Genomic DNA, 22,497 nt, shown 5'->3' with positions numbered 1-22,497 from the left:
TATTAATCGTTATCAGTATAATATGCAATGATATATATCAGCATATGTCGCTTTATACGTGTATGTGGTACTTGACAATAGCAACTGTTACAAATTATCTACAATCGTGCGCGTGTATGTTCTATGTGTATGTATATGTGTGTGTAACGAGTGTCTATGTAACATGTACACCCCTATCTTACTCTTAATTCTCGTCGATTTCATTCGTGCAATGATGATCGATGAAGAGAGACGAACTTTCTTCCCTTGTTTCTCTCTCTCTCTCTCTCTCTCTCTCTCTCTTTCGCGCATAGTAAATAAATTATAAAATTAACTATAAAAATGTTTACCACTTTTATTTTTATATATCCGCTGTATTTACAAAATATAAAAAGGAAAGATTGAGCTAAATACACGTTTTCACGGACTCTTCTCCATGTGTGTCGAGTGTGTATGTAGGATGTATCACACATGTGTAGCCCGTAAAACGCGATCCAGAAAGAGAAAGAGAGAGGGAGAGCGAAATAGCTTATATCTCTTCTTCATTTCTCTTTCTCTTCCAGTGCCTCCAATACAAAAAATCGCTCTATTTCGTGTTCTTAATGATATGGATTATTTTTACGTAGCTCTAGCGCTCTAACAGTCTAATTAACCCTTTTAGTGCCTGACATCATTTATCGGTGAAACATCGTTAGCCCGATAGAAGAGTGTCATTAGCGCATCTGACACAATCTCAGAGTTAAATCTTTTTACAATCTGGCATTCCGCATTCCGTGAAGACAGGTTCTATGCATTTCAAATAAGCAATGACAAGTACAGATACGTGCGATTTAAAACCAATTGTTTGCATTAATGTCAAATGAGAGGATGAGGTTTTAATTCATTTAATTTTCTTATTCTATTTTTTTAGATTTTAAGAATATAATTGGAAATCTTGATAGGTCGAGATCTATCGATTATTCGAGATTTTTGGCTGGAAAAAAAGATCAATTTACATGTAGTTAATAACTCTAATTTGCTAATATCTGGTAGTCTCGATCATTTCTACATTTGAAATTCGGAGAACGAATCTCGCAGAAGCTCGATACCGCTATAAATGCGAATTACCGCAGTTTCGCCTTAACGCAATGCATTCTTCTCCCATCGTGATGCGTGATGGCAATTCTACTGACAAATAAGAGTCTGCTCGACGAACTTTGTGTTTTATGTCGTTATGAGCGCGTATGTGTTAATCCTGTATGTATGTGTTCCGTGTTAAATGCCGTTTACGCGAATCGTGTATGCGCAACTTTTCACCGAGTTACAATCTATCATATTTTATACAAGTCCCTTTCTCAACCATCGTAACAATAATACAAAGATGACAAATTATATAAAAATAATACGTTATCTTTTTTCGTTCCTTCGCGCATTGATACGATGGTTTGGCAGTATATCCGTTGGCTCGAATCACGATCATTTAGGAATGGAGAGAATACGGCGCTTTTCCGAAACAGTCACGATTCTGTTAGCCATCGAAGAGATTTATGTGCATGTAACAATCCTTCCTCGATAATACACAGCTGCATTGCGCGACATGCCGATCCGAGTTCGCGCGAATTTAATGCAGAACCTGCGCGTCCACCGTTTGCGAATCAAACCCAGTGACTTGTAACTGTAAACGTAGTTTTTCTCAAACGTGTAAATGTCTTCATCTCGATTCGGACACGAGTTGCGTGCATAAAACTATCGCAAATGGATTCGCACCTTAACGGAAACAGTTATTCCTCGAGGAAGATCTCTTCTCGTGAAGATGAGAAGAGAAAAGACGGAGCATTGAGGTGTTAGAAGTGCCGGCTACTCGATATCTCCCTTCTCTCGTGATTTAACGCGACTCTCGCTGATGGTCGCACGAACTCGTACCTGACAACGGATACTTAAAATACGCATCCTATCTAATTACATTTACTGAGATGCTTCCTTCTATAGTTAGAGTAGTCTCGACTTGCTTTTCTTTATTTTTTTATTTTTTTATTAGCCTAAAATTATATCGAGATGATATCCTCAACCCTACTCGTTACTTATTTTCTCGTCTGCGCTTTTTGGATGGAATTTTTTTTATTGAATATGAATTTACTCGTGCACACAGTAGGTGCGCGCAAGTAGATTTATACACATCGGGACTTACATCGCTATATAATTGTATATCACTAGATAGAACTTAAGTTCAACTCTCCGAGTTAATAAATTTAATTTTCAATATTTCTGCTAGAGCTTTTAATTATTTCTTTTTCTCTTCTCCGTGCCTCGACCATCTTCGAGATCGCAATTCTTGTGTATGATTTTTTCTGTTTTTACGGAATTTACACGTGGCAGTGGTTTGTTGTCGAGTATCCAAGTGAGTAATATCTGTCGCGCGGGATAATTTTTCTATTCAGACAGCATGTTCGGTTTGCGAACCGAATAAAACTAATTGTATTGCGTACATATATAACAAATTTGAGCGATTTGCTACGCGTCACTGAACGAGTTACATGCAAGCTTCTTACGATAACGCTACTTATTACTTAATCGAAAGTTGTAATTAATAAGTCGCATATATTCGTGTACAAAGCTACATTCTCGCTTTCTCGCGACATCGTTACGTGGAGGAGAAAGATCGACAAAATTATTGCAGAATCTCATCTCCGCGTAACGTAGTGCCGCAAAATGAACAAGAATCCAAATATCGACAGGTTTTCTTTAAAAAAATGCGTACAAAATATCTCGGTTAAATATATACATAATAAAAAGCGCGGATTACGAATTAAACGGGTGTTCCGAAACAATGTTTTCTCCGAAATTAGCCGGCGATAAATAATCGGCCATATTGTGAAGAGAGTTCAATATAACTTAGCATTTTGGTTTTATCAAAAATTTACAATTTTTCAAATCTTTCTTCCTGAATAATTAAATTCGCATAAAATAATTATGTAGCACATTCAGGAAATGCTGTGTTAGTAAATGCTAAATGTGGAGTACTTAACATGCATGCATTCTCAGTCGCAGTCTTGATAAATATTTGCATATATGCAAATTTATTCGTTAAAAATGAAATTCTTGTGACAAGTTTCTTGTAGTAAATGTTTTATTCATTATATGATGTTTATTCTGAAATTTATATAGCTCTTCTCTTTAAATCCGAAACCTATCGAAATATAATGCGAAAAACGCTGATCCGAATCATCCGTAAATGCGACATCATAAATTTTACGAATAGATGCAACATTCTCTCTCTCTCTCTCTCTCTCTCTCTCTCTCTCTCTCTCTCTTATTAAAAATATGCGTTTCAAAGGAAAGAAAGACGAAAGTCCATGCAGTAATATAATTTCACGGTTTTCATAGTGTACAATTTTTTTAATCCCCATACAAATGACCTTTCACTACGAATGCAAATTAATTTCGTTGCGTTTTCGATTTAAAATTCCATAGATCACAAAGAAAACTAAAAAATAAACGCGGAAGAGGAAAAATATACAAAGGCCTAAGGAGTATCATTTTTCAAAGTTTAAGAATTTAAAAATTATTTACGAATCATGTTACATTGCTTTCATTATTTCACAAACTCTAACAATATTTTATATTTTTATTTTTATAATATTTTATCTCTAATGAAAATATAATAATATAATATTAATAAAAAAAAGTTTTATGAACATATGATATTTAAATTTATGATTCACATTTATAATTATCTATCCCATGAGAAAAATTAGACGGCGGCGGCGGAAACGAATTCCGATAAAATCGGAATCACGTACGCATTCGAAAATAATACATTTTGTATCGGCAGTACAACTTCGAAACGCATATTTCTAACGAGCTTCCAATTTTACGTGTCAAATCGTGTTGTAATAAACAGAATACATAAAACATCTTACATGTCTTTCTCGTTACGTAATAGGGCTTTAATCGATACGGCGTATAAATTAATAACTAATGACTAATCTCGTTAGAATAACTTTGTACAATTTATACAGAGACCATTTGCGTGTGTGTCTGATATGATAATACATATATATATATATATATATATATATTATTGTTACTTCGTTTTTTTAAAAACGTATTACTACGTGCGTTCGTTTTGGAAGAATTATATATGTCGCCCTTCTTCGTAGAAATTAGCCCCCCAGGATTATTTCTCTTAAGATTTAGGAACGTTATATCCAAAATAATATACTTCATTTATCACGCGTAATCAGAATACCAGTACAGGCCGTCGAAAATAAATGCTACGCTTTGTAACAATGTGTGAGCGCGACATGTTAATCTTTTCGCTACGACGATTATGCTTGCCTATCCGTTAAGATTTTACCCGTGTTTTGCCAAGAGCCACGACTGTAATCATACCTGCCTCTAATTGTTCGAATTAAGAACGACAATAGAATCATTTGCCCCATCTTCACATTTCGCATTTAGCCACGTTAAACGCAATCGTTATCGCTCAGAATCGAAGGAACTCGTTCATAAATTAGATATCATTTAAACGCGGAATATAGATATAAGTGATCGCTATATATAATATATGCCGCGATATAATACACTTAAGTATCATATGATAAAAAGTAGTTGCTTCCTTTGCAAAAAGTGAAATTAAATTCGACAAAAACTAATCGTAACGAAAGGATTACGCAAAGAACAAGCAAATACAGTTGATCAATTTAATCTCGTATATAGTGGACGATTGTTCGCTCGATTGCTCTCGACACAACGATTTCCGAGTGAAATCATTTTACTACTCAAGGAGATCACGAAAGGACATTGTTCCAAGAGTCATACAAAGATCTTGAAATTTCATTTTCGTAAATATTCATCTCCACACAATTATATATACGTATACACTTATTATTGCTATGATGACACACGATGGAGATTGACTTTTTTTTTTTTTTTAATAAATAGTCTCGAAGCATCTCTCTGCGATAGTTCCAACAATTTTGATCAATTTTTTAATCATAAAATTGTGTATTATTTTTTATAAGAAGAATATACTTTACATTACTGCAAGAAAAAAAACTTAATTCTATTTTATTGGTTTATGAAACTAAATTGAAATTATTGCAAGCTATTACATCTTTCTGCGAATAAATTTCGACAATTAAAGTACTGATAAACTGCGTTTGCTTGATTCGTACGCTTTTTACGTGACCTGAATCCTTTGTTCGCGTTCGAGTAGATCAGCTCATTACATCACCCGAGACCATCATTCCTGTATTTTCTTCTCCATTTGTGCTATTGTCATGTAAAAAAAAAATCATTTCTGAAATATGAAATGGTGATATTCATATGCTTGAACGTTAATTCCGGAACCAATCGCGCGAGACCCTTCGTAGCTCGTTGGCATTTGCGAGTTAAAATATGACTTTTAGAGTCATTATTTAAAAGATTATTTAATTAAATTAATAGAACACCTTAACGTGTGGTGCGTGAAGAAACGTCAATAGGAATGGCAGTATATATGGCAGTCGAGAGTATAATAAAGTTTAAAAAGTATTAACTGGAATATTTTAGACCGGCGTGGTCGCTTGGGGATTGAATCTTCGCTCAAAGAACATGACGCGATAGCAAATATAACTTTTTCTACTTCTCTTTTTGCTCCTTAATATCGTTCGAAACTCGCAATCGCTTTCGTTTCATAGCGTCATATAAATTGAGACACGAAACAAATATAAATAAAGTTCCAATGAAACATTTTCATCAGTCTATTTGTCAAAGAATTTGAAAAAGAAATATTATTACGCGTCGTTGATCCTTTTTTCTGAAAGCCCTTATCCGAATAGTGAGTACAAAACAATTGAATACGTAATATGTATATAACGGGTTGTACCGGCGTTAAAGCGTTAATAAAAAGCGCCGCGAATGTCAATTACGAGGTTTATTCTACAATCTCCAAATATCGAGATTACGTTCCTTTCGCGATAGAAGACCGTTATTGCCCTTCGTGCGAACATAGGAATATTCTACGAGCTTAAGCTACCGCCGCATATAATCGGCTAAACGTAAGCGTTCTCTCAGTCATGGAATACTTACTAATTGCTTCGCGAAATCTATCAAACCTTTTCAATATTATGTAACGCGGTGGTACGCAGAAAAGCGCGAGGTTCGCCCCATAATTTTGTTACCGAACTCACTTTCTAACGAGCCTGTATATAATCAACAAATTAAATCAGAGTACATCAGTTTGCGGGCTGTCAACTATATATATGAAGGCGCGCTTACAGTACTTGACGAACGTCCGCGACAAGTTCGCTGACTGCGTAACGGCCTCCTGTAATGCAGACTGCGATCGTTCGTTGTGATCGAAGGCCGTTCATTCAGGCACGTCCTATACTTGCTACGTTCAGGCAGAATTTAGCTCTCGCGGTGATCACCCAGTCGACTAGAGTCCGTTGGAGCGATCGGGTTATTGCCGCTTACAAAGATACTATTTAGCTTATTGTATCGCTGGCTGCCCGTACTACTCATTGTATTCGAGGCCGAAGAATTGTGTTGGCTGTAACCGCCCGTTCTCGAAAAGCCAGGCAATTTGTCTGAAAGGAATAAAAGGAACGAAAAATTAAGACACAGACAAACTCGGGGATAAAATTTTAGTTAAAGTCGATAAGTTTTCATTTTGTTGTTACCTTTACTACGATTATGCCTCAGCCTTTCCTGCGAATTCGTGTTTCCGCACTGTCTCGGAGGGATACAAGAGTAATTGCTGTCGCTACTGTACGTAGGCGAAGCTGTTCTATTCCTTCTTCGCGGACTCCTGTTACTCCTGCTTCGGGAACCTGTTGTTCTGCCACTACTATGACCGCATGCACTACCGTATTGTTGTGCATTGTACTGTACGGTATCGGCATAGAGACAACTCGATTCCGAGCACGAGCAGCATGCGTCTGAATGTGTATTGGAATCGCACGACTTTCTGTCCCATTCGTCGTTTTCGGGCTGATAGAAATTATCGTTGTGAAACATGTCATCCCTATGCCGATAAAGCTCCTCGCTCACGGACGACGTTGTCAAATGTGACTGTTGTTGATTGCAAGAGCGCGTAAATCCGGATTCGCGGACGCCGTAGTCGTCCGATAGACCGTTCTGATGGTGATGGCCGTAAATGACGGAGCCGCTCTCGTATTCGTTCTCTTGATTCTTGTAGTCGTAATGATTGAAAGTCTGCGGGAACGAGGGCAACGGCGGCGGATTAGTTTGCGGTGGTAGTGTAGTATATCTGCTCTGCGACACTTGTAAATTGCCGGGCACCGGGAGAACGCCGGGTTCCGAATGCTGCTGACTCTGCCCACCACTGTTCCATGGTGTCGGTGACGGACTGAAACTGTTGGTTACTCTGATGGGCGGAGTGGGCGGACTCTGCAGATTGCCCGAGCCGGCGCCGGAGCTGCAATGATCCAGGTCGTTTTGAACGCTTCTCTTGCCGAGATGCGGACTAAACGGCACTTGCTGTTGTTGCTGTTGATGCGGATGCTGCAATTGGTGCTGCTGTTGTTGCATCCGGCAGGCGCCCATCGATGCGCCGAGCGGGGGCGGATGCTCAGGTGGTGGCGGTAACATGTCGCACCAGTTAGGCATTGGCATACCGGTTTGAGGCGCGTCGCTGCTCGTTGTTCCTGCTATTCTGTACTGCCTCCTTTGTATATCTAGGTTCTCGTCCGCGTAGGTAGCGTCGCCACCACTCATGTTATCGCTACTCGGCGACACCGTGGATTTGTTGGGTTCCTGATTCGAGTCCAGACTCGAATAATCGGGTTTTAGACACGAGTCGCTGGAGTTCGACTTCTGACAGCTGGTTTCGATCGAATCCGAATTACGACTGCCCACGCACAGAGTTGTAGTAGCATACGGCTCCGGTGGCGGTGCCTGCATTTGCTTGCGTGTGTTATAAAACGTTGTTAGATTCACTTCAGCGTACTCCGAGCCGGTCATGCCCATTATACCGGCTGCCAGCATATGCTGATTATTGAGCAACTTGGTCTCGCAATCCTTGTCGTTGGCGGCTTGGAGAGTATTGGTAGGCCGCCAACCGCGCTCCAACCAGAGTGTGTCCTTGTTTAATTGACAGATATCGTTTGCGGTACCCACAGGCACGTTTAAGTGACCCAGTTGCTTGCTCATCGCTTGCCTGCGTCTCACGTATAACACAGCTAGCAACACGACGATACCGACAAATATCATCGTTATAATGAGCACAAGAAACCACGTTTCTCTGACAACGGACGCACCCCCGTGACTGGGATCGGTTCGCGGCGGTAATTGCGTTAGTTGTCCCGGATCCATATTTAATAGTGTCGGACTGGAGAAGGGACCGAGCCCGACGCGAGTTTGTCCAGCGACGCGTGCCGTATACAGACCGCCAGTAGTCAGACTATTAATGATCACCGATGTGGTTGACGCGTTCAGGGACATTTGACCCAAGATTTTGTTACTGCTGTTGCTCTTGATCTGAATCTAAATCGGGCGAATGAATCGATAGTTAAATTAGATAAAAAGATTAATTTTCGCGACATATCACTCGCGAAACTCTTACCTTGTAACCAATCAATTGACCGTTTTGAGTATTCTTCGGCGGCGGTGACCATCGAACGAACGCCGAGGTCATATTTATCATCCCTACGTGAACGTTCTCGGGAGCGCCCGAAGGTATGTCTTCCAAAGTGGTGACTAGTTTTACATTGCTTGGTCGACCCTCGATTATCTTGTAGAAGGGAACCAGGAAGAACTCGTATCGCGTATACTTTTTTAAATTGGTAAGCACGTAACTGGTGGCGCCGGCGTTGAGTACCGTGACCATCTGATACTCCGGTTCTTCGGAAACCTCGCGATACCGTATATAAAGACCCTCCACTAAATCCGCCGCGCCGAGAATCTAAAATTTAGATTCCAGTTTGTTATTCTAATTCTTGTTGTTGTTATTGGAACGTTTTCCAATTCCAATTGTCACGTCAGAATATATCTCAAATATATTTTCTCTCAGGAAAATTTTGTAAATATAGTTGGAGTCTTTTTACAAACAAAAAAGAATTGCACGAATGTCTAATATAATTTGTTAATATATTTTCTATTTTTTATGAGAGAGTATGAGAGAGATGTTATATTAAGTATATGTTAAATTAAGTCTCCACTAAAATAAAACGCATTTAAAAAATAAACAAATATTTTTTTTAATAAACAGTAATGTTTTTACATAGCCAAAGATTTATTTTTAGAAATTTTTGAGCTAGCGCGATTTCCGCGATACTCCCGTATATTGTTGTGTTAAATCGATATAAACAGAACGACACAGGAAGTTTCAAACGATACTTACGTCCCACATAATCTTGACGCTGGTACTGGTCAACGGTTGCACCTCTTTGAGATGTAAAATCTCGCTGTTCAACCGATCTCTGGCGCGAGTCAGTTCCACTTGTGGTACCGTATGCTGATTTACGTTAGTAGTTTGCACTACGTCTGACAATGGTCCGGGCAGCGAGAGCCCGTGGCTATTTTCTGCCCGTACTAGGAAAACGTAATTGGTCTCCGGCCTTAAATCTGTCACCTGTTGATGAATAAAGCAGGGAATCTGATTCGTTAGCTTGATAAAGAAGAAAAAAAAAAATTTAAACAATAAAAAGCAAATAATATAAAAAATAAAATAAAAACTATATTGTACACAAACATATGTACATTTCAGTACATTATTTACTGCTTGTTTATTGGTTACCGAATATTTATTTTTTATATTACGATACTTATCTTTGAAGAGACTAATTTATCTGCTTTTCAGGTTGCTCTCAAAGCGCTATATTGCCCGGCAACAAAGTTCAACGTATACGAGATGTCTGTTTGATATAGAATATTAAAGTATCTCTAGACGTAGATGACCGCTTCTTTGTAGGATTAGGTGCCTCTCGGTCCTCTTATTAGATTGTAGTTCCATCATACGTGGAACTTTGATATTAAATTTTTAAACACGATACAACTTGAACGCAATTTAAGTTTATAGATCCGTTCTTCAACCCACCGTACGTGGTGTTGCAAACGTGTTTTCGTCAGCGGTCTACGCTCTAAACACACTTTCGAAGCGATACACGCGAAGCAAGGAGGGAAACTGAAAATATCTACTTGAAAAGATCGTTGAGACTCTGGAGTGTAAGCACTATAAGGAAAGGAGGTCAATCATCGGCGATTCTCGATATAATACTCACGGTATAGATGTCGTCGAGGACACCCGTGGCTGCCACCACCCAGCCGGTGTTCAGGTTGCTGCTATAGTATTCGATATTGTAGCCGACGATCTTGCTCTGGCCCTCGTGGCCCGGGCTCCACGTCAGAGTGACCGAGTTACTGGTGGCGTTCACTATTCGCGGCTTGCTCGGATTCTGCGGCAGCGCCGACATGTCGGGCGTACGGTGAAAGCTGGCGCCGGAACTCACTGTCAGGTAGGCCGACCATGAGGTGTTGCCGGACTCGGACGAGGCGATGCAGGTGTAAAGGCCGGAATCGTTGGTGTGCAGATCGTCGATGAACAGCGTGCCGTTGATGGCCATCGTGATACGGCCGCCCGGACGTACGAGCACGCCCTCCTTGTGCCAGTGAACCCGCGGCGTGGGTGTACCGACCGCTCGGCAAGGCAACGAGGCGACGCTCTTCAACGGCAGGGTTTGATTCGCCGGGCCCAGCTCGATTATGGGCGGTGGTGTCTCCTCGACGGACGTCACCTTTATTACAACAGACGAAAACTGTATTCGATGGTCTATTTCGCGGAGAAAGACTGGCTGAACGCCGCAGGCGCCTTCTTTCGATTCTACGTTCCAGTACGAGGATTAAACGAGAATTCTGGCGAGGTTTACTTTAAAATAATCACGATAACGATTTTATTTTCGCAAAGAATCTTCTTTCGAGAAGATATACATGTAAAGAGAAATATAGAAAAGTTGCGAGTGTCACGGATGCTTAAAATTCACGCGATTAAATTTTCCAATATTTGAATAATCCAGAATTATACTTGTTAAAGTCATACTTTTCTCGTTTTTATCGTCATACTATCTCGTTTCTTCGTTTATGCCCGGTATATCGAAAATTATGAGCCAGTTACCCGCGCTTACTTAGCCGCTGACTTAAGCGAATATCGCATCCACCAAGTTTCGGTCGAATAGCTCGCGTTGGAGTGAAAATATGTAATTCATAAGTTTCTTTTCTATATTACACCTTACAACTTTGACCGCTCCGAGCGGGGAGAAGTTACTGAGTTTCCATTCGCCAAAGTTGATTCGCCATAATACTCCCTATATGCAGATAAGAATTTTATTCAAAATGTGGGGCAACTCCCCTCAGGCTAGGATCGCGGTGTGCAGCACCAGCCGGAATGGTAATTCTGCGTTCATCCGGAAGAGAACGGAGAGCGAGAGGAGAGGGGATGGTATAAATATGTATCGAGAAAATGAACCACTTAATGTGCACGCTCGCTTCTCTCACACGGACGAGATTTATCTTAGCTATATATTTTAAACTGTTGCGCGTCCATTTAGCGCACAAGCTCATTGCTCTTACAACTCTATACGGGTACGTCATAAATTATTGCTAATTTATGATATTAATCTTATGTAGCGTATAAAAATTTAATGTTTAAAATAGAATAAAGTATTAATATATGCAAAAATATATTTACTAAAACTAATATTAAAAAATATACTAAAAATAAATTTACTCAAAATAGACGAATATACAATACAATACGCGAAGATTTTCAAAATCATATGGAATTGTTGCAGCGCGGTTGAATTATTGTCGTGTGAGACGTCCATTTTATAAAGTTCTTCACACATACCTGGAGAAATACGGTCGCGGTGCTGGCGCCGGCCTGACTAATGGCGCTGCACACGTAGTGGCCCTCGTCCTTCCTGACGGCGCCCTTGATACTGAGACTTCCGTTTTCCGTGACGGTATAGTGGGTCTGATACGTGTGGCCGGGGAACATTAGCTCCTGGGAGCCCTCCCGGGTCCAAAATATCGACGGCTTTGGCGAGCCGCGCGCCGCACACGAGAAGGTAACGTCGCTGTTGGAGCTTACTGTCTCGTCCTTGGGGAAGTTGGTGAATACTGGTCTCGCTGTGACAAATGATCCGTATTCGACACACGTATCCTCGCCGTATATTTAGCGATAGAGACGCTCGTTCAACCCTTAACCCGCATAAGCCAATTTTCAAACGGATGAGTGAATCCGCTAGATGGCTAGATTCTCCGTGTACGTTATATCTCGCATACGTTATTATATTATGAACTTAAATGAGAATTATTACTCGGTAGAGAAAATCGATGAAGAATCTTCAAGTATCCATTTCCACGATAAAAATATTAAATATCATTTTCTCGTTTTAGTTACTTATATATCGTATATACACGTCGGTTGTGGAATTAGATTTTAATCTCTTTTCAATCTCTAAATCTCTCTGCATAAGTGACGTTTTTCACGAAAATAAGAATATTAGTAGACGTGGGGGATTACAGTTTAAATTGCTCGTTGAAATAAAGAGAATAAATATTGAAAAAACCGCGCGTATACGACTGGTGGAATAACGTTACCGATTACGTATGGCTGTTCAGAATTTATCCCGTTTATCTAAGCGTGAAGTTTCAACTATCTATCGTGTCCGCGCCCCTGTCTCGCTTGCTTCGAGCGGCTCGACAATACGTTCGTATTTTCCAAGCCACAGGATACGATTTGCGTCCAAGTGAGGCGCAAAAGTCGACATCCGACGGGATGCATATTCCGGGGCTTAATATGCGGCGATAATGGCCGACGATGCGTCTGTCCTCTGTGCGGTAACAACCCCTTCACTCGTCACCGGCGCGATAATCGTACACCGGGCGCGTAATTAATTTCACGGCCGAGCGGCTCCTTACACAGATAGACAGAGAGAGAGAGAGAGAGGGGAGGAAGATTAGAGTACTCACAGTGCACGGTAAGAGTGGCACTCGCTGATATCGTGCCGACGCCGTTCTCCGCCTCGCAGATGTACGTCCCCTGATCTTGGGGATTCACCCGCTCGATGTGTAAACTTTTGTCCTCGAGGATATGCGCCCGACCTATCGGCATCTTGCCGTCGTTTCGCCGCCACAGAATCTCCGGTGAGGGGTCGCCGCCCACCCTGCAGACGAACTCTGCCGTCTGATCCGTGAGGATCGTCTGGTTCGACGGGGTGGCCACGAAGTACGGCTTCACTGCAAAGACAGAACGAGGATTCGATTGGAAAATCCCGATAGAGCCCTCCGGGTGTATCCCAAATTACGGCCCGCGGCCTTTTCATCGAATTTCGAGCGACTCGCAAATTAGCGGTTGAAATTATTATTTATTTAAGACAATTTAATGATTAGAGCGTGTGGGTAATCAGCTGGATAATTTGAATAAATAATTATATATAAAATAAAATTGCAATACTAATATTAATAAATAAATATAATATTCGTGTGTAAAAATACTAAAATGCTCCATTTTTCATTAATTGTCTTGATAAGAATAGAAATTGATTTTATTAAATAGAAAAAATGATCTTCATAAAAATAAGCAGCCGTAAATCGAACTACAAAGATGTAACAGAAAAGATATAATACAATGATAATTTTAACAAATAGATATACTTTAGGAATCAGTCAGAAATTAAATTGGAAATAACATATGCTATGTAGGAAAACAAAATATAAAGATATCCAAAAATATTTTAAACACTAACTTTTGAATATTTTATTCAAATTCTGATTTAACACGAGACGAAATAGAACTTATCGAACAATCAGAATTAGCGCTAAATGCTACGAGGTAAGCTCGGTCGTGTCGACGAATCTATATCTATTTCTTAGTCGCGATTGTAGATGTACGTGGGAAATGGGATACGAGTTTGTATTGTATACGCTTACCGTGAACCGTGAGAATCGCTGTCGCGGATCCTTTGCTGCCGACCATGTTTTCGGCGATGCACTGGTACTTGCCCTGATCGGCTGGCCTCACGTCGGATATCATAAGATTACCTCCGTCCACGAGGGTTATCCTGAAATGCCCGATGAACGATTAATCGAGACGCGGAGACGTCGTTCTCTCCATTCGATAAGAGCGACGACGACGAAAATTACGACGATTAATTTCCGCCCTTAAGATCAACGGCGTGTTTAAGGGCCTAAATACCGATGGGGAGAAGGCATAATAGTCAGTCTAGGAATGCATCCTATACACTTTGCGCGTTATAATATATTATTATTACGCATCATTTTGCAATTAGAAATTAACGTGAGAAACCGATTTCGCATATATTACTCCCGAGATAATTTCGAGCGCCTCGGACAGCTCATATTGTTAATCGCTCGTTCCAAGACACGAGAGGAACTTTCGGAGACGACGCGTTTTCGTACGCATACCCCCTTTGCGCCGATCCGATATTATTTATGCGAGAGAATAAGGAGCAGAGACGCGTATTCGAGGCTGCGTACTTGGCATTCCTGAATACCCCCGCCGATATCCTCTTCCTCGAGGGATCGTTCTTCTTCCGCGCCGGCGGTACCAAGATTAAACAGCCGTCTCGTTTGAGGAGCGCACATGCACAATATCGTATATGGAGAGTGGTGTTATTCGACGACGACGCGATCGATCGATAGTCCTCTCTCCCGCGATCGCGCGCTCTCTAATTTATAGTGTCAATTAATTTTCGCGTCGGTGGTACTCGATTACCTCCTCCGTTCCCTCTGCTTTGATCTGCTCTCTCTCTCTCTCTCTCCTCTCCTCTTCATACGACTATTCTTCCATCGCTCTCCATATCCCGTTTTACCACACGTTCCGCGCGCTGCGACGAGAAGGGAGAAGGGGGGGGGGCGTTCCGATACGGCCGGATTTAATTCCTATCGGTTGTCCTAATTTATCGCGGCTTCGGGCTTCCATCGGTAAATCCGACGCGGGGATGGTGCTGGTGGCGAAGTAGGAGGAAGAGGGAGAGGAGGGAATTTCCGCGAGCCGTCGCGACGAAGGAGAGTATCCTATTGATCGAGACGAAGGAGAGGAAAATAGCCGTCGAAACGAGCAAACGGTGCGAGTTTCGTTTCGTTTTCGAGAGAGATCTCGCCAGAAAAAAATGTCTCCATTCTCGTTTTCCGCGACGGAGCTTATCCCTGCCCCGGGAGATCCGAGAGGGAAAAAGAAAAGGGGGGGAAAAAAAAACAACAAAATCGTTTGTCACGTGCTCCTATTTGCCGTGTCCTCCTCAGACAGCGTTAATCCAGCGCGTACAATACGGTGTAAGTGACGGTGTAAATGGAAGTAATTACATGAAACGACGCACACTATGAACACTATAAAGATAAATTCTATACACGAAGAAATAATGAAGATAAAACTCGCGCGCGCGAGAGAACGAAAGATAATAGACAGAATTAATATCAAATTAGATCAAATTATTTATTAGATTAATAAATTATTTCTCGATATTCGATCTTTTTTTCGCAACATCGCAGATAATAAATTTCTCTTCTTAGTTCGTCATCATTTTTTTATCGCGTATTTATAAAGAAAAAGAAAAAAAAATACTTTAGTAATACGAATCTCCTTTTTAACTCCGATGGAGTTTCGTCGATCGGAGGGAGATCGCGAGGGTTTTCCTCTTTAAAAAAAAAAAAAAGAGAGGGTGAGATCGCAGCGCGAGAAAAACTAAGAGGCATTCAGCGCCCCATGAAAGTTTGATCGAGTCGATCCATGGGGATTCGGGGGAGAAAAAATCGCCCGTTCCGAGATACGAATGGCAGACGGAGGAGACGCGAAAGTATGCCGGGTCGTTACAACGAGGTAGCTCGCGCAAGCGTACGTTTAAATGCTTGATCCTGGAGGAAGTGTACCGGAGAGAAGGACGGAGGTACACCAGGAGGTAAAATTCGTACCCGGCCTGAATTTATGCGTCGATTTCTGCGCCGCCGAATCGCGAGTCTCCCGAGTCCTCTCTTTCGTTCGGTTACACCCGGCTCTGGATATGGCTCTAATAGGTATCCGAACGATGTACGATAAACGTAATGCGAGACACGTCTATCGATTATGCGCTTTACGCGACGCAAATATTGCCGTATTTATTATTAAAACTGTAAGCCGCGGAACGGGAAGATTTATTGACACATTGTGTCATCTGATTTGTCACTGACTTATGAGAATTTCAGCAACAGAGCTATCGATAGAAGGATATTACAAAACGCAATTGAATTTCGCGAATGAAAATAGGTGATATCTAATTTAATCATAAAAGTGGATAATTCAGATAATTAATTTACTCTGTCTCCTCGTCTAATTAGAATTCTAACTTAAAAATAGCGAGGCATATATAATGGAGGCATTATAACAAATTTAACGTGTAAATTTTTAATAAATAAATGTCATGTAAAATAAACTTAACGTTTAAAGGTGTTTTAAGAACCGAAATGAGATCTCCTTTCGCGAAGACATATTTTACGCTTAAATCCAGATAAGTCGAACGCATAAAAAAAAAGCGAAGAGAAACGCGAGATAATCGACCGTATTCACGTTAGCAGCGACGTTTGATACGATTTTTTATCCCGGCGACGTTCCTTTTACCCCTGGCGTCGCTGTTAGAATTAAGTTAATCTAGAGTTCTCGCTCTCTCCTTCCCTCGTGTCTATAAAAGTAGATTCTCCCAACCGTAATCCCGCGAGCGTAAAAGTTTGCTCTTACTGCCGCGACATTATTACGCGGAGAGACACAGACAGCGGGAAATTTTCGTATAGATGCTAGTCGCGGCATTAAGTGCGTGCGCGTGTGCGTGCGTATACGTGCGTGCGACGATGCTCGCGCGCGTACAAATTTAATCGGGTACGAGCGGGTTTGAAGCGAGCGCGACGGCGTGCATGCGCACACTTTTTAAAGGGCCCGCAAATTGTAAACGGAGTATATTTATTATTGTTTCGCCTTCACTCGCGACCCAGGTGACAAGATCGAATTAATCGCCACGGGGCCGTGTAACGAAGTGCGCGTGAAAACAAGTTGCGCGCTTATACTTTTTCGAGATGGAATAAATTTATTTATATTTGTTTATATTACGGTTAACGCAATTGCATTACGTTTTATTAAACGCTTGTTTATTAACGTTGCGATATATTGATGCGCGCATCAGGCATATGCTACGTTTGTCTCCTTATTCGGTTATTCGAGACGAGCGGACAAAGGCGAGAAAAAAGGTAAGGAAAAGGCTCATGGCTTGAAAGTCATTTAATTTTCACGCGACAGCTGGGACTTGCCCAGAGTCTCTCACGAGCGAGCGAAAAGAACGGTCCCCGAACGTTTGGGTCCGCTGGACCAAAATAGTCGATCCCGGCCTTCGTATTTAATCATTTACGCCTTCTCGCCCGTGCAATCTCTTCTCGTTGCGCGTTTTCGGTCGTTGCGGTATGTCGAACGAATTCAAAGGAAACGCGACCTACGCGCCTACGGCCTCGTCGCACAAAGAAAACTCACCGTTTCGTCGCATCCAGGTCTATTATGTGACCGTTCCTTTTCCAATGGAGGGTCGGCTCCGGATGGCCGCGGGGCGGTCCGCACTCCAGCAAAGCCGTCTCCCCGGCGGCGACCCTCGTGTTCTGCGGCTCCGCGCGAAACTCATCCCGCAGCACTGCAACAGACAAAAACATGTCTATGATGCACCGTTGTATTACGAAAATATTGCGTTGCTTGTCTAAGAAGGGAAAAGAGAGGATGACGATACTTTTTCGCGCGCGACTAACAGGAAAATATTTGTGACATTTGAACAGTTTTTCTTTTTTTAAAGGCACGACGAGAATAGGAAACTTACGTTTGATCTTTTATTTCTTATTATTAGAATTATTTTATCGATATCGAATTTTAATATTGACCGAGCGCACCATGATCTGGTGATTTCTCGTTCCAAAGTTTTAATAAGCTATTATAAAAGTCGTCTGATTTCTCTCGTCCGTGTATTGCAAGTGAAACTAGGACAAACTAAAATGAATTTCAAATATTCGTGATGGTTTGAGGATTTAAAAAGAAAAAAAAAAAAAAGAAGGCAACTTATTCTCTCGGAAACCAGCATACCCCCCCGGTCATCCTGATAGGATCTCTCACACGTTGAATAATTCTCTTCCAAACCCGTAAAATCCGTAATGCATAATATCGACTTTATATATTCGATAATTACTTACACCACAGAAACTGCGCTTCGTAAAATACAAGATTTCTTTAGAATGAGACTCGCGGGCAATATTGAGATGAAGCGAACCAAGCAAGACTTTCAGCTGTTTCGAATGTAGAATATTTTCAGAATGTCCGTGTTGCCTTAGAAATTTGTGTATGAAAAGAACTAGATCTTCCATTCAGTCTTTTGTAAGAATTCAGAGGACATTGAATAAGCGATATATATATATATATATATATCAATATGAAAATATTTGGAAGTCAGTATTATTCATCTTTCAACGGAGCAGAATTTGAAACCGTGGTCACCTCTTAAGCAAGATTAAAAAAGTCTTGCGTTTGAATTGTAAAATACTATACGAAATATTACAAGAGACTTTTTTCTTTTCTCGCGCGAGACGATGACGAAACAGAGATGCGTACCATTATTTGGATACATTATCGGATTTCGAGTTGAAATGGCTATAGCACGAAGCCATAGAATAACGCGTGTCGAGAGGTTACGAATTGAAATTTGAGACAAACGGGGAGAAGAAGGGGCGCTTTCATAGAACGGCAAGGACGGTTTGAAAAACGTGGGTCGCTATCTCGGGTCTCGAACGCCCTAACGATTCCGGCGGTGAATCAAATGTAACGCAATTTCTCAGAAAACGAGGGGACGAGGGATAAAGAGGTTGTCGCTGCCAACCCCTTACCGTCCGCATCGTCGGTTTCCAGTCCAGCTTTCAACCCCTTTCTCGCCGTCTTGCCGTGCCACTCTGTAAACTTTTCCCGAGTTGTCGGGGGGGAGGTCGGGATCTCTCCTCCATACCTCTTTTCGTTTTCTCGGTCCTCCGTAGCTTCCCTCCGTTACGTACTCTACACAGTCCATAGTATATATACCGAATTTACGTGAATCCCATAGGCTACGCGGCGCACACGCGACAACGTGAAAAATGAGAATTGCGCCCCCGTGGGCCAGGTATACGTCACGTAAATACGGTGCATACGGAATCAGGATCAGAATCGAGATCAGGCGCGCTCTTTATAGCCCGGGGTTCTCGCATTATTCGAGAGCGTTTCTACTGTCTCAACCTAAATGGATATATAACATAACCGAAGATAAACGCATATGTATATGAAATATAAGAATATAATTTTTTTTTTTTTTTTTTCAAGTCGATTATAGCGATCGTGGCAAATGATATTGAATTTAATTTATTATTAATCTATAATTTCCGATGATAATCGTCTCATTGTTTTTAATAATTTTATAATTGTTACATATTTTTGTCAAACGAAAAATGACCGCGGGCGTCATATTAATTGTATTTTACACTCATGTACCATTTTACAATCGTTCTTCCGATTCTCCGGGATAGATAAATTAAACGAGAGACGATTATAATCCCCGTAATATGTCTAGAATCCCCGATATCGTGTATATATATATCATATATATTCTAACAAGTAGATTGAAACCTTGCCGGGACTGTTCTAATTAAAACCGATTTCTGCTTTTTTCTTTTTTTATCGGCGGTAACGCATTTTACGGCGACCTCATGGTCGGTTGGACGGCGCGCGCTCGTAGACTAAAAATCTCAATCCCGTGTCGCCGATCTCGTTTACATTTACACGGTAGCGCGAGACTCGAATCGATAACGTGACACGGGTCCTTCGAACGGCCGCGGCATCACGTCGAGCGTATATCGGTGAGATCCGCGCGCTAAAATTAGATTCCCGCGTGCAGAAATTATCTGGTCGTAGATATATACTACGTATCCATGCGGGCACGCATTTACATAGGAATGGCGCGGCGTTAAAGGAGCACCTTATTTATGCCGCGGGCGGGCGCGCGCGCGCGCTCTCCGTCACGCGATCCTATTTCGAGGAGCGCGCTGCTCGAGACACCGCCATCCGTGTCTATCTTTGAGCGGCTTCTCGGTCCTCGAAACATCGAGCATTGTCGCGGATCGACCGGGGATTCAAGCCGGTCCGGGCGCGAGATTTTTCTCTCTCGTCGCCGCGAGCGAGCGAGCGATCGATATCTCCTCATCGCGCGGCACTCCCGGGAGAGCGTCCCGCTGAGTGTGTTTTCTGTGCCAACGACCGCGCATAATCGATACTTCGCAGTTCGCGAGCTGAAAAAAGGAAAAAAGAAAAAAAAAAAGAACAGGGGAGAGAAAAAGAGAGAGAGAGAGAGAGAGAGAGAGAGAGAGAGAGAGAGAGAGAGATCATTTTATCGCTCAGCGTCGCGGAAGCGCCGTTCCTACAACCGGCATGGACACCACGACCATATATCCCGGCGTCGCGGATCGTTAGCCTTCGTAAACCGCACGCACGATGCGCTGTGGCTGTGGCTGTTGTGTACGCGTATACGCACGTGCACGCTCGCTGGTACAGGACAGATACACGCGGGCGAGCTCACGCACATCTCGCCACTTCCCTTCCGAATGTAATGCTGTTAATTTGGTATTGTAGACGATCATGGCTAATGGTTTCCAACCGGGAACCGGGAGTATCGACCAAATTTCGATGACGCCGTATTATCATCGCGCCGAATGCGCTTTAATGAAGCGTGCATCCAGTTGTGACCAACTACTCGGTGTAACGATCGGGCCCAATTACGCGACAAGAAAACCCGAGCAAAATAGCCAAATGCGTCACTTTCGCCGGTAAGTTTGGACGAGGCAAAACTTTGCTTTCAAGGGCCATTGGTCAGGAAGAAACGCGTGTCGCAAAACAGGGGCGCGTCTAAAACGGCCAAACTTTGTCGCTATTAATGTCGCCGAGACGTATTGTATACGGAGTGCGTTCGTGGACGTATACAGGCTCACTCTCTCTCTCTGTCTCTCTCTCTCTTAGAAAAATCGACGATCCTTTTCCGGGTTACTATGTACTTTGTTTCAGGAGTTGCAAGTGTTGAGATTTTATCTCAACACGCGAATGTCAGGATATCAATTTCAACATTTATTTTCTCATTAAATCTTGCGTATAATAAAAATATATTAAGAATATTTTTAAAAGAGAGCAAAAAAATTATCTTCCGACATTTCAAAGAATTTAAATTTAGCTTCGAAATAAATGTGAGAGTTTCACGCCACTCTATAGAATTCAGTTTGTAATAATATATTCTATATATATTTTTTTCAATTCTCTAATTTCTTTAACGTCTCTTTTTAAATTCCACAAGTATACGTCAATAAAATAACTATCTTTATTGATTAAATTCAAAAGCAGATTGTCTCTATAGGACTAGCGGTACAATTGGCGCGAGATACGCGTCACTGTTGGAGATATCGGCGATTGCACTAATCAACGTCCGTCGTGTCGCTTTCGGTCCTACGCGTTCGCAGGATAATTCCAGCCGGGCAATTACTTAGTTGGCCATTGGTCGACGTGAGTGAGCAAGTGCCCGAATGGACGTCGTCGCTCGATTTATTCTCTCTCTCTCTCTCTCATCTTCCCGACTTTTTCTTTCTCTCGTAATCGAGCCCGAATGGCCGGATCGAGATATCGCGTTAATAGCACCTAAAGCTCCCCGCTTTTCGTTAAAAGTCTTTCGAACACGATGATTCCCGCCCGTCTTCTCGGTGAGAGGCAGTTGCGTTTCCGCGTGCTTTCTCCGCCGCGAGCGAGAGGCGGAAGTTAAAGACGCTAGTTGCCGGCAGTTGGCGGCGAGTGAGTTGCTCCGGCGAAATCTAATCCAAGTTTACGTGCTTCCAGTCCAATTAGGTACAAGTAGGCACCGTAGGTAGCTGCGTCGTCGTCTTGGGACGCGATGCACGTTTCCGTAATAACGACGTTTACGCGACTGGGGAAAACTCGCGAGCGAGCGAGCGAGCTTAGCTTAGTATAAGCGCGATAGCTTATCCCCGGGGACGAGCATTCGGTGCTTTAAAGCTCGTAAAGCTCGATAGTAATCGGCCGCCTCTCTTATTTCGTTCAACTTGAGACTCCCGTCCCGTGCAACGTCAGACTTTCCCGATTCCCCTCCCCCTTCTGCCCTTTTAATTCACGAGCGCGCGAGACGTTATTACGCTCGTTATATAGCATGTCGCAGCATCAGGTGGGCGTAACGAGGCTCATCGGTTCTCGGTGAAAAGTTATCAACGGCCCTAATGACGAATCCGCTAGAACCGCGAGGTATACTTTCAACGTGAAATCTCTTGCGAGAGTCTTTCTCGGAGCACGCTGCTAACAATAACTGCGGATACTTTGTACTAGTATCATTTTCTTAGCAAATTTTTTACAACGAAGAATTATACTTCTTGAAGTACTTTCTGCAAACTTTCGTTGAATTAAGATCTGTTTAAAGTTCGAAGAGAAGAGTTTTGTCTTTTAAATATTTT

At 42.0% G+C, this 22,497-nt stretch overlaps 1 protein-coding gene across 1 annotated transcript in view; it reads right to left on the bottom strand.

Annotated features, from left to right (window-relative positions):
* Positions 1-319: 319 nt before the first annotated feature.
* LOC138934241 (roundabout homolog 2) overlaps positions 320-22,497 on the bottom strand; it is an 88,299-nt gene continuing 66,121 nt past the window's right edge. The window contains exons 3-11 of the mRNA XM_070297784.1: positions 17,474-17,627; positions 13,894-14,024; positions 12,934-13,200; positions 11,807-12,087; positions 10,185-10,697; positions 9,305-9,535; positions 8,528-8,866; positions 6,624-8,448; positions 320-6,530 (exon numbers count right to left, since the gene is read on the bottom strand). Of these exons, the coding sequence (XP_070153885.1) occupies positions 6,352-6,530; positions 6,624-8,448; positions 8,528-8,866; positions 9,305-9,535; positions 10,185-10,697; positions 11,807-12,087; positions 12,934-13,200; positions 13,894-14,024; positions 17,474-17,627 (3,920 nt within the window). The 3' untranslated portion in view covers positions 320-6,351. The remainder of the gene's footprint in view (positions 6,531-6,623; positions 8,449-8,527; positions 8,867-9,304; positions 9,536-10,184; positions 10,698-11,806; positions 12,088-12,933; positions 13,201-13,893; positions 14,025-17,473; positions 17,628-22,497) is intronic.

The sequence above is a fragment of the Polyergus mexicanus genome, unplaced genomic scaffold, assembly GCF_030449975.1.
Source record: "Polyergus mexicanus isolate NDT 795.1 unplaced genomic scaffold, iyPolMexi1.0 SCAF_6, whole genome shotgun sequence".
Lineage (NCBI taxonomy): Eukaryota > Metazoa > Arthropoda > Insecta > Hymenoptera > Formicidae > Polyergus > Polyergus mexicanus.
This window is presented reverse-complemented; position numbering and strand designations above follow the sequence as displayed.